We start from the raw sequence: 12,453 nt of genomic DNA on the forward strand, positions 1-12,453 counted from the left end.
CTTAGTGGCCGCTGCCACTACTGCGCGCGATGTCGTCGAAGTGCCGAGGCGGTGGTCAGACTTGTTGTGTGCCTGGCTGCGACAACAACACGCTGAAAGACAAGAACGTTTCATTTCACGCGTTCCCTGCAAATGAAAAAGAAAAAAAGGAGTGGGTGAGAAGAATCAACCGCCAGGGAAGTGCTGGTCGCTTCTCTTTGTGGCAACCTTCTAAGCACCACCGGATCTGCGGAGCTCACTTCAACGCAAGTGGACGCCGTGGCTATATGGACCGGTTGCCGACAATTTTCCCTCATAAAGTCATCAGTCAACTATCTCCTTCCTTTAATACCGGTAAATATATATATTCAGGCGGTTATCGCATATTATCATTACTGCCAAATCTCTTCCAGTCGCGAAACGCAAGAAGACGAGCTCCCAAACTGCCTCTGCCAGCCCTGTGCTCGTCCTGAACGAGTTGGAGATCGGCTACGTAGTTGACGTGCCCCAATGCGATCAACGTAAGAGACGCTTTAACTGTGCCATCTTTTTTCTGAGGCTTCGATTTTGTGTGTTCGCATTTTCATCAAAGCGTTTGTACGCAGAGAGCGACGTAGTTTCCCAGGAGCCCACCCAGCTGACCTTCGGTGCACCGGCTTCGTCTCGCACGGAAACAGGTTAGTGATGGTTCAAAATTCTCACTTTCTCCATTCCACTATGAAAACTTATTTTTCGCATTTAACGGACCCCTATCGCGCCCACTCATTGTGAGGTCCACGGGTGCTGTGGCGACCGGTATATTAATAAATGGACCAAACTTTTTTCCCGCGAAGCCAGTTTTTCGCAAGCTTTTGCAGCTAGCCATGGGAAGTCTACATGTTATGAGTTGCATAACCTCATGTATTCTGTGACATGTCATCAGTGATTTGTACCGTGCATGTGTTATTACTTCAGCGAGTTTTCTGATAAACGCGGTACCTCTTCCACCAGTGCACGCATTGTGAAACTTACCCATTTCATTTCTTTCACCGCGACATTATTCCCTTCACCACAGCTTGTAAAAATGACACAAAAGTCAGGCTATCCAAATGCATATACAGTGTAGATTTGGCTGATGTGCTGGGTGCATGAAACCTATGGTTCCATGCTGGTTGGTAAGCTGCTTGCACAGGTGGATCAGTGGAGTGAAAGAGAGTTGGGCTCTATGGCTTTGTCATCCTAGTTCTTTGTTGTCTGTATATCAGTGTAAGCTGAGAGCAAGGGTTCAGAACACACATTGTGGGCTGAAGTGACTATTTCAAGCCCTGAAATCTGTATTAAAGCACGGCCTAACTGTTCGCAAATCAATAAACAGTTTTTATTTTCTAGGTGCCGAGCATTCATACTCCATGGGGCCTCCAGACACAGCATCTGCTGCCGCACTAAGGAAAGTCAACCACCTTCTCGAAGTATGTGGAAAACTGGAGCATGAAAATAACTTGCTTCGAAAAGAGAAATCTGTGCTCCAGAAAACGGTTGAGGATCTGGAGGCTCAGTTGCACCATGTGAAAGTTGAGGCGCTTAAAGAGAAGCTAAAAACAAAAAACCTTGTCTCAAAAGTTCACGGTTTTGTTTCAGATCAAAAGCGACTAGTGTTTTATACAGGGTTTAACTCCTTTGAAAAATTTGATGCGTTTCTGGAACATGTTGAAGGCATGTACCAGACACTGAAAACAGGTGCTGGCAGGCCACCAGCACTGAAAATGAAAGAACAGGTCATTGCAGTGCTTTGCAGGCTCCGGGTTGGGTTACTGGAGCAGGATTTGGCATATCGCCTGAAAGTGTCTGTGTCAACCGTGAGTGCAATGTTCACATTTTGGGTAAATTTTTTGTTTGAAATGTTAATCCAGATACCAATGTGGCCATCCCGTAACACAGTGGACATGTTCATGCCAGACAATTTTAAAGAATTGTACCCATCGACACGCATTGTACTGGACTGCACAGAAATTTTTATCGAGAACCCGTCTGATTACAGTACGCAAAGCGACACTTTCAGCTCGTACAAAGGACACAACACTGCAAAAGGACTCATTGGCATCACTCCAAACGGCTTCGTTTCTTTCGTGTCAAATCTTGCACCTGGGAGACTTTCCGATCGAGAAATCACGAGACACAGTGGCCTCTATGAGTTGCTCGAGGAAGGGGACAGCGTAATGGCGGATAGAGGATTCCTCATTGAAGATGACCTCCGTCAGCTTGGAGTCGAATTAAACATGCCACCTATGTTGAATGGCCGCTCGCAGTTGTCACTGGCAGATGAGATAGCAACACGGCAGATAGCGAGTTTGCGAATTCATGTTGAGCGTGTCATCAGGGAAGTTAAAAACTTCAGAATACTCCGTGCTGTCTTTCCTAATGTTATGGCAGAGAAGCTGAACAAGATATGGAAAATTTGTTGTTATCTCAATAATTTCATGCATGAGCCCATTCTAAACCGATGAGCGATGGTAGTGTTCTTAATGTTTTGTATGTTATGCATGATCTACTGTAATGCAGGGGTGCTCAAACTCTTTAGCCTTCTCATTTGAAGACCAAATCATTTCGCTAAAATGCAGTCGGCTTCTAACATGTTTCATTTGTGTTCTGGCCAGCTTTGGTCACGGAGCCTGTCTTGAAAATATTTGTTTTATGGGGGATTAACGTCCGAAAGCGACTCAGGCTATGAGAGACGCCGTAGTGAAGGGCTCAGGAAATTTCGATCACCTGAGGTTCTTTAACGTGCACTGACATCGCACTGTACACTGGCCTCTAAAATTTTGCCTCCATCGAAATTCGACCGCTGCGGCTGAGGCTTGAAAAGGTGCTGGCCGACATATGTAAAAGGGGTATGCAAGCTGCGCAGCACATGAACAAGTACTTAAATTCTGTTATGACTGACTGTATAGTGAGATAGCTGTAAGCAGCTACAGCATTAGTCCCAAAATAACTGGCTAAAGTGGATGAAGACATGCATGAACATAGGTGCTTGGGGATTCTAGGAACTGTTCCAAGAACCCCTAGAGTTCCCCAAAATGCAGTTTGAGAATCCCTGCTGCAGTGCAAGGCATCGAACTTGCACTGAATTACACTATTTCATGTACAGCAGACTAGAGGAGCCTTTCTTTCTCTGCTGAAGTAAATCTGAAGTCAATGTACAGGCTATATAGAGCTGCAACGCCTTATTTCTCTGTCGGTGTTGTGCAAATGATTTGAGCATAGATTGTGGCAGTACTATATCCAAGTCATGACTGGAAACGAAATCACCAGTCTCATTGCTGATCTACACAGACAAGATGGAAAGTTGGTGTTTGCAGCCATTGTCTTTTCTACGACAGATTGTCTTTCCTAACTTTTTGGAATGAAATCTGTAAAGTGAATTTCACTTTGTCATGTTTACATGTGTTAGTGATGTACTCATTTTAAAAAAAAAGTGATATGTATTGTATATATGTGTACTGTATATGTAAAAAATTTGTACATGTATGCGAGTATTTCATGGCACTGAAATTTGAAAGCTTTATTACCAACTCTCATGTAATGTCTTGCATGGAATCCTTCAGAAAGAACTTATATCAGCTACAATACCCGAGATGCGACAGATTTGAGCTTGTCGTCAAAGAAGTGCGAGCTCAGTGCTACTCGAAACTTGTGCATTAACCCCTCAAAGCAGAGATTAAGTATGCTGAATCTGCACCTTGGGCACTGTCTATGACGGCACATTGATTTACTGTAAAGCATAAGCCTTCATTGGTTCACTTCACATATGTTACAAGTCGTACCGAGTGCAAGAGTATCTACAATACGGACAACACACTTGTCACTTTGCAAAGATTTTGCTTGCAACTTTCATTGCGGTTTCCTTACAGAGACCAATGTGAAGTATGTAGCTGCCCATGTGCTTGTGACTGTAGCTGTGTTCCTAGTGACTGGAAGGTGGGCAAGGTGGTTCCCCTGCACAAGTCTGGGGACAAACATTCTCCTAATAACTACCGACCCATTTCACTTACTAGCATCCCATGTAAGATCATGGAACATGTCATCTGCTCTCATCTCGCCAATTTTCTTGAATCAAATTCGTTCTTCAGTCATTCCCACCACGGGTTTCGTAAAACATTCTCATGCGAGACTCAGCTTCTATGCTTGTCACAAGACCTTCATTTCATTCTTGACCGGGGTTCCATAGCAGGCTGTATATTCCTCGATTTCTCCAAAGCTTTCGATAAAGTTTCTCACCAATTACTACTTTTCAAATTAAGTAACCTCAAACTCGACCCTAGCATCGTTTCGTGGCTTGAGTCTTTCCTCACTAACCGTTCTCAATACGTGACAGCAAATAAATGGAACTCTCGTTCCTCTCCAGTGGGCGCAGGCATTCCCCAGGGCTCCGTACCAGGGCCCCTACTTTTTCTAATTTATATTAATGATTTGCCTAACACCATTGCTTCTTCTGTGTGTCTCTTTGCTGACGATTGTGTAATTTACCGTGAAATTAACAGTGACTCTGACATTTCTGTTCTTCAGTCTGATATTAACCAAGTTTCAGAGTGGTGTAAATTATGGCACATGAAGCTTAACATTAACAAGTGCAAACATATGCGTATTTCTCGTCGTAACAATGAAGTAGCTAATTACAACCTCAATAATACTCCTCTTGAAACTGTGTCTTCGTATAGATACCTTGGTGTGCACATAACTTCTAATCTTTCTTGGAATCTGCATGTGGAATCTATTACTAACAATGCTAACCGCATGTTGGGGTACCTGCGCCGAAACTTTAACCTTTCTTTTAGTTCAATAAAACTGCTTCTTTATAAAACCCTTGTTCGTCCCCTGGCCTTGCATCTCTAGAATCTGAAATCGAATCTGTTCAAAACCGCGCGTCACGTTTTATACTTTCCAACTATAACCGTAACTCCAGTGTTACCGTTATGAAAGCAACATTATCATTGCCACCGCTTTCACTACGCAGAAATATTTCCCGCTTATGTCTATTTCACAAAATCTATTACCACAATCCTGCCCTTAAGAGCCGGCTACTAACTACCCCCACATATGTTTCAGGTCGCATTGATCATCTTCACACAGTAGGTGTTCCGTCATGTCGTACTAAACACACCTCTTGTTCTTTCGTTCCAAACACTTCTGTCAGTTGGAACCACCTTCCTAGGCACATTGCTGATATTACGGACCCAAATTCTTTTAAGACTGCCGTATGTAATCTATATTTATAAATGGTAGTCAAATGTTTTTGTTCGTTTTCGGTGACATTGTTGACTGTCGGAAATGATTTTTTTTTGTCTCACCTGCTTTTCTCTTTTTTTTTCCGCCAATACTTTTTTTTTTGATCACTTTTCGCCGTGTTATTGTTTCTCCTATGATGCTTTATGCTGCACTGTACCCTGTACCAATGTATCTTTCCCACTCCCCTCTTTAATGCCTTCGGGCCCTGAGGGTATATGAATAAATAAATAAATAAATAAAAGGCTTTCTTACAAAGAAAGGCTCTTGTATTGCACAGCTCACTTAAACATCTTGTGCCAATATATTTTAAGAGCATAACACAAAAGCATGCTAAGCAATGCATCTCTATGTATAAGCACGTTGCAGAAAAATTTTTTTAATACAGTCTTGTTCAAACATAAGTGTAACGAAATAAATAACTTCAATTATCAAAATCTCAAGCAACTCCGTTGGTGTGAAAAAATGAACAAAACATTGCAATGCGTGACATTATGCAAGAGGTATTTGTGTTCTTAACAATTAGTAGTTAGGCTTTCCTACTAGCCTCACTACGGTGCTGAGCTCTGGTTTGGTTTGAGAGGTTATTGGGTTATGCCATGATCATTCTTTTTGGTGCTTTGAATTCCCTACAATTAGATGGTGGGTCAATGAAATTGGTTCAAAAGTGTAGTGGAGTCCATTAATCACAGAAGAGGATGCACAGCTAAATGACAGTTTGGAGAACAAGAGTGCATGCATCTTCCAGGATACTGCTTCCATTTTGAATGTAAAATTTTAGATGCAGCACCTACCGAGCACTCGCTTGTAATTTGGCTACTTTTATGCGCACATGGGAGTTTTTTTCCTACCTATTACGTTTAAAAAACAAAATGTTGCTTTGAATCAAGAATATATAGTATGTAATGTGGCAGTCTTACAAAATACAATAACAAAAAAGAAGTACGCAAAACTGTCTTGACGCCTTAAGTGCAGAAATGAAGAAAGCCAAGCAACCAATATGAGCATATAAACTGTGCACCTCCCAAAGAACGTATTTCTGCAAGGAAGAAAGAAGGACTTTCATATGTTTCTGAAGTGCTGGTTCCAAATGAGCAATAATGATGAAGCAAAAACAAACTGTTAAATTAATGATCTCAATACACTCATTTTGCATCGAATGAAGTGCTGGTTCCAAATGAGCAATAATGATGAAGCAAAAACAAACTGTTAAATTAATGATCTCAATACACTCATTTTGCATCGAAGCATATACATCAGCTTGCAAGTACATAGTAAAACCTTGCACAAGAATTACCTTTCTTACGGCAACAAGTCATCCTAAAAAGTACAAATACTACGCCAGACACAAAATCAAAATGTTCACAGATTTCGCTTGCACAGCAATGATTGCAGTACACAAGCAAGAACTTGCACACAACTCTCAATCACAGCTACACAGCAAGTAGACATACTGAACCTGTGTATGCCAACTAGCAACTAACCGCCGCATTTGCAAATTCTTCTTTGATTTTATATAGAAGATGAAAGTAACCATGAGAAAACATGGTGTGAACAGAATTAAACATCATATTTCAAATATAAATGACTATCATCAAGTCGGTAGTTTGCCCAAATTAACCACACGCGAACCTGCTAGACAGCAACACATCAATCAGTGCGTGTGTCCTGACATCCAGAAAGTGTAGCAGGAAGGATTTAACATGCAGGCACATGAACTTCATAGGATCAGGTAGCAGAACCTATACAGAGTCACACTCATGAATTCTAGCTCGTACAAATGACAAGAAAAAAAGCGTCGGGGACACCAAAACAAATGAAGCATAGGACGACTCGCACCAAAACGCAGACAGACAAGATGCGTCTACCTCCACAGTAGAGGGGCACATTGTTTGGCAGTGGTTTTGACACTCGCATTTCTAGACGTTAAATCCAAAGCCTCGACAGCTTTCCCTTCTTTCTATTTAGGTTTTCAGTACAAGGGGAGAAGGATGCCGCCAATAGAAAGTAACAAAAAAAAAGGTAAAGGAAGCACAGGGTCAGTGTAAACATGGTTCAGCAGTCCAAATCTCAGTCCTCCTTTCTTTAGACACAGCAGCACACAAAGTGAGAAACGATTTTTACATTCCATACTTCCGCTATGGGCACACAGTTGTCAAGGGCTCCAGACCAGATGAAACCATGTGAAGCCTATTATCACGCACAAAACTTTTTACATACAAGCATTTCTGCACCTTGCCTTGATCAAGATGTATCAAAGCGCCTGTGTACCAAATCAATTGATCTGTCTTCAGCAGAAGGACCCCACATCTTCCGAATCAAAGTGGCCGATCTGTTCATTAGAAGTTGCCGTTTTGTCTTTATTAGGCATGACACGAGACCACCAAGGAATGTCATCTCCGTCCGCAAAGAGTTAAGCATCCACCACGATGGCTCTGCGACTATGGAATTTGGCTGCTTGACCCAATGTCATGGGATGAAATCACAGACATGAAAGTCCCATTTTGGTGGAGGCAAAATATAATGTGCACATTAAAAATCCACGATGGTCAAAGCTGTTTGGGAGCCCTCCATCCCCATGTCCCTCGTTGCCTACAGGATGTTAAACCAGAAAAACGTAGGCTCGACTCAAAACATAGCAATGATGTGTGTCGAACCAAATCAGCTTTCACAATGTGATGACTGGATGAAGTAAAAAATAGAGCATTTAGAATTTAACTCACTACTACTTGAAGGCATTTCAGACAATGCTGAGTTCAGCTTCTCCTTACCCTTACAAGTGAGGTTGATAAAACAATTACCAAACTGTCAAGCTACAAGAGAAAATTGCGTGCAGTGAAAATGAATTAAATTCCAGATGTCGCATGAAACCTTGGCAAAACAGATGGAGAAGCTACAACGACTGTAAGGAAGGTGCGTGATGTTGCTACGCAGTGGCTACATTCTTTTCTTAGGAGTTTACCCGACAGACCAACAGACTTAATGAGCATTGATACCAAGACAAAACAGATGAACACAAACCTTAACCTCATCAGGCTGCACAGTGTTTCTCCTTCATCAAACCTGACTTTCAACTTTAAAGGTCGCACTGCTCCTATTGGCTAAACCTAAGCGCTTTCTTTTTATTACAAAATTATCGATGAGGAGTGATGCTCTGGTATTCAAAACACATTTGAAATGTGAAAATGCTCCTTCATAGTTAGGTTAGGTTAGCAAATGGAGGTGGGAAAATCAAGTGGCAGGAAACGACAGTGGACAAGGAATCCAAAAAATACCTTTCCTCTGTCTGCCAAGAGAGCACGACTTTCTTATCGACAAGCAACACGAGAAAAAAAGTTGGTTCAAAAAAAAAAATTCAGGCAAAGGACAAGGGAAAAATCACAAGGAAGGTAGCCGACAAATGTAGAGACAGGAACTTGGAGGACAAGGCAGCAAGACGTGTGGTGCTTGACATTTACTTTTTACACACAGATTAGTGGCACACACATTTAAATGGGTTGTGGCACAACGTGCACATCGCCATAACGATATTACGCAGAAAAACACTTTCTTCATGGAAAAAAATGCAATACAAGATATTTAAGAAACAAATATACATAAGTATGAACACATGCCAAAGCATGTTACGAGTCCGAGCATCTTTGTCCTGCAGACCAATGTAACATAAAATAAGTCATTGAAATTCACACACAAGCACAGTGCTCTTGGTAGTTCTTGTGACATTCCAGGAGACGTGGCAGCATTTTGGAAATCCAAAGCGAGCTGTCAAAAGTGATCCTCTGAAGAGTGCAGTCTGTGCCATTATCAACCACAAAATCACACCAGGAGAGTCCAGTCAAAGCCATTTGCCCCTGGACCTGGTAAAAGTACTTGTGCGTTGGTTTAAGAACTCCATTCTTCAGGTAGGGTGCCGTATTCACAGCATTTTCTAATTCCTCACCCCGTTCCTTGGCAGCTGAGAGGGTCTTAACTTCAAGGAGACCAAAATCTCCTCCCTGCTCTACAACACGGTCAGGCGTTGCACCAAGAACAGGGACACCAGGGTTGACGCACAACCCACAACAGTAAATCCTAACTGGGACCTTTTTCTTGTCTATGTAACGCTGCACGGCTGCATCTTCATTCCTTAAACCATCAGCCATGTATTTGGTCTGCATCTGGCTAGACCCGAACAACCTCTTAAAAAACTTCTCATCAGCTGGCTTCTTCCGTGACACCACATCTCCAAAGTGTGAAGCAGTCAGGCGCTTGGATCTCTCGAAGCTCCATGTTGTAGAGCCGCTCTGCATCCTAGTCGCTTGCTCAAGGGCCCATGAGTCTTCTAAAGTAAGCTCACAGGAGCCGAACGTGTACCCAGCTGGCACATGCTCAACCCACAGGGCTTGCACCGGCAACCTGATTGGCATCTGGCTGAGAGCCTCCTCCTGACGTGTTCTTTTCACTTGTACGGGCTGAAAGTGGTTGTCCTCCAGCGTCTTGCATAGCATGGCGTTTGGAATATTTTTCTGTGTCTGATACATTCTCTTAATATGGTCTTCTGTTACTGTCAGAGAAACTGTGGTTTCTTGAGTTGCATACCTGCCAGCTTTCATTGGCATATGTTTCACAAAACGCAGTTTTGAGAACTCGCGTGTGTGCACGTTGGCCTTCTTTGCCCCAGTACCCCATGCTCTGGGTTTGTCTGTACACGACTGTGTGTCTTGCACGTAGGCTGCCCCAGAGCGCTTCAGGTCTAATACAAACCATAGAATTGCTACTACATGTTTACAAACACCTGCAGCTCCAGCCCGGCAGTTGCAGGTTCCTTCGTCCACAGTTCCATTTGACGAGAGCACAGCAGCAGTGTTATATAATTTTGCCAAAGAGAATGATGCCTCCACTGTTGCTTTAAGAAAAGTGGATCTGTCAGCCTTGCAAATAAGAACATTGTGCACCTTCTCTGCTTTGAACATCCTGTATCCGCTTACAGTATGCTTCTGAGCACCACATGAATTCTGATGTGCCAAGATTCCTTGCTCTGAGAACCCATCTGGAACGTCTTTTAACTGTTTTGTCCATGGCCCTTTCGGTAGCCTTGCTTGGAGAGGAAGTGCATTATGAATGGCTTGCAGTGGTACCTGCAACATGGGTATAAGCAAGTGTCAAAATGTTTTCTTTGGCACTCCACATATAAACAGAGCATGGAAGCATACACAGCTGATCATGGCATCACCAATGCGATCTTGAAATAAAGTATTCATTCATTGTGTCTTGGTTACTTGTGGCAAGCATGCTTGAAAAGCAACGCTGAACCCATTTCATTTACTACGCGCGGTCGTGAAGAATGTTGCACAAGGACGGCCTCGGTAAACCACCAGCTAACTAAAACTCCGAGGCCGCCCAAGTACAAGGTACTGGCGCGTCCATGTTTTTCACGTTAGCAAAATATCCGCCGCAGTTTTTTTCGACCGCGTTCGCGTTACTTGTAGCCACCGAGGCACGTTCATATTTTGGCTGCGCCTATCTGCACTCCACGGTAGTAACAAATGGACACCGCGACCGAGATAGTACGAGCCGTCAAACTCGTTGAATATGGCACAGACAGCAACTACTATTTGTATCGCAAAAATATGCTCAGCTACACACAATGTAACAGTGCTTGTTGGTTCTGCTTCGCACTTGCTGCGTGCTATTCGAACAACACTATAGGCAAGAAAATGCGCTCGCACAAGCTAAGCACCAACTCAACTACTACTTTCTTCCAAGATGTACTCATTGAACGAATGCGCTGTCCGTTTCTTTCGACGATATACTTGTTTCAGACTCGTCCGTAGACTAAATAGCACGCTATAACCAAAAGATTGAATGGGCAGTGCGCGATAACGACGTATTTTGCTAAAATATAGCGCGTACATTCTCACAAGACTATGTCGCACTGTTGCAACAAACATGAATGCGTACGCTACGTACTACGCCTGCCGCCGGGACAGCCGCAGAAACTTTGAAGGTTCGCGACGGGCGACCAGTAAATAAATGCACTGTTAGCGCGCGCTTACCAGCAAAACACGCCTGCTAGCCGTAGGATCGCGCTCGTGCCTTCTGAAGCATAGCTAAAACTATACACTGGCACATGTGCGCGCTTCACGAGCGCTCACGTGCGAAAATACTCGCTTCGCGCTCGTAGCGTCGGCTGCAAAACCACAAAAAAAGTTGTACGGCAATGCAAAGATCACTTGCGCGGCGCAAGCATGCTACAAAAGCATTGCTAGCATCCCAAAAAAAAGTTTTGTTTACCTGCTTTTGCGCGACGTCCATGTCGAACCACTCCTGCGCCGGATCCTGCCCGGCAAGCCACGCTCACAATTCCCAGCCTGCTTTGCGGCGGTCGCGTAGGGGGCGCGCGCAACTTTCCGAAATGGTCCATTGATCGCCATGTAGCAGTGGCGTAATTCCTTAGAGGTCGAAGTATATCTTCCAAGGCCTTCAGCTCAATGGCCGAATGGAAGTTATGCGACGAATTATGCAAACAGAATAAAAAACGATGCACAAAAGCACTGTGTGTTACCTTGATTTTGAGTGTAGTTTTTCCATTTGCATTGTAATCTTTTATAGTGCGCTATCAATTAGCCAGCACCCTATACTTGCGGACAACTTTCTATGGCTCTAGGATAGGAAGGAAAGGGAAGGTGGGCTTTTGTGCCTGCCCCGTGAGGAACTGGCTACCTCAGCCTAAACCAACTTTGCACTCCCTCAGACTCCCTCTTCACTCCACTACGCCCTGTTCCAAATAACATATGCCTCGGCACACATACAAGGGCGATCCCTTTCTCTTTCCGACTTAGCCTTTGCCGCAGAGTATCAAAAAGCTGCCCTTGCGTAGAATTAGCTGAAAGTGCTTGTGTGACTGGGTATTAATATTACCTATAAGCAGCTTCAACCAAATTTCTTGGTTGGATGTGGAGCTTGAAAAATCAAAAGGCTTGCAGAATTAGACATTGAATGTGGGCCTAAGCTTGCTAGGTGTCCACATTGCAGGTCAGCACAATTTGGCTGCCCTTGCTACATCAGTTCTGAGTTGCAGCAAGTGTGCAGCGCCTGTTCTGGCAGTTAAGTGCAGGTTGGCACTGGCTATTTTCAAAACAAATGTGTAGTACACACCTACTCATTTTCTCGACTTGAAGTGACTAACTGTAGGCAGGTGTGCCACCCCCATTAATAGCCACCAAAACCCTGATT

General features: G+C 43.5%; 2 protein-coding genes across 2 annotated transcripts; one reads left to right on the forward strand and one right to left on the reverse strand.

The window, feature by feature from the left end:
• On the forward strand, nucleotides 1–4,816 carry LOC146187042 (uncharacterized). Its single transcript, XM_084607556.1, has 4 exons — nucleotides 1–333; nucleotides 393–500; nucleotides 585–656; nucleotides 1,348–4,816. The coding sequence occupies exons 1-4, from the start codon at nucleotides 30–32 to the stop codon at nucleotides 2,460–2,462; spliced, it is 1,599 nt and encodes a 532-aa protein (XP_084463682.1). The 5' UTR covers nucleotides 1–29; the 3' UTR covers nucleotides 2,463–4,816.
• A 3,762-nt stretch (nucleotides 4,817–8,578) lies between these two features.
• LOC146187043 (uncharacterized) lies at nucleotides 8,579–11,641 on the reverse strand. The gene is made up of 2 exons (XM_084607557.1): nucleotides 11,512–11,641; nucleotides 8,579–10,355 (listed from the first exon to the last, which is right to left on the reverse strand). The coding sequence occupies exons 1-2, from the start codon at nucleotides 11,530–11,532 to the stop codon at nucleotides 8,922–8,924; spliced, it is 1,455 nt and encodes a 484-aa protein (XP_084463683.1). The 5' UTR covers nucleotides 11,533–11,641; the 3' UTR covers nucleotides 8,579–8,921.
• Nucleotides 11,642–12,453: the final 812 nt, after the last annotated feature.

Source organism: Amblyomma maculatum, chromosome 6 (assembly GCF_055883805.1).
Source record: "Amblyomma maculatum isolate TAMU_Amacu chromosome 6, ASM5588380v1, whole genome shotgun sequence".
Taxonomy (NCBI): Eukaryota; Metazoa; Arthropoda; class Arachnida; order Ixodida; family Ixodidae; genus Amblyomma; species Amblyomma maculatum.

Bases quoted from the DNA above. Each gene is read 5' to 3' on its own strand.
- LOC146187043 (XM_084607557.1), bottom strand. From the start codon at position 11,532: ATGGACGTCGCGCAAAAGCAG. The intron at 10,356-11,511 runs GTAAACAAAACT...CCCATGTTGCAG, and splicing joins TGGACGTCGCGCAAAAGCAG to GTACCACTGCAAGCCATTCA.
- LOC146187042 (XM_084607556.1), top strand. From the start codon at position 30: ATGTCGTCGAAGTGCCGAGGCGGTGGTCAGACTTGTTGTGTGCCTGGC. The intron at 334-392 runs GTAAATATATAT...AATCTCTTCCAG, and splicing joins ATCTCCTTCCTTTAATACCG to TCGCGAAACGCAAGAAGACG. The intron at 501-584 runs GTAAGAGACGCT...GTTTGTACGCAG, and splicing joins CGTGCCCCAATGCGATCAAC to AGAGCGACGTAGTTTCCCAG.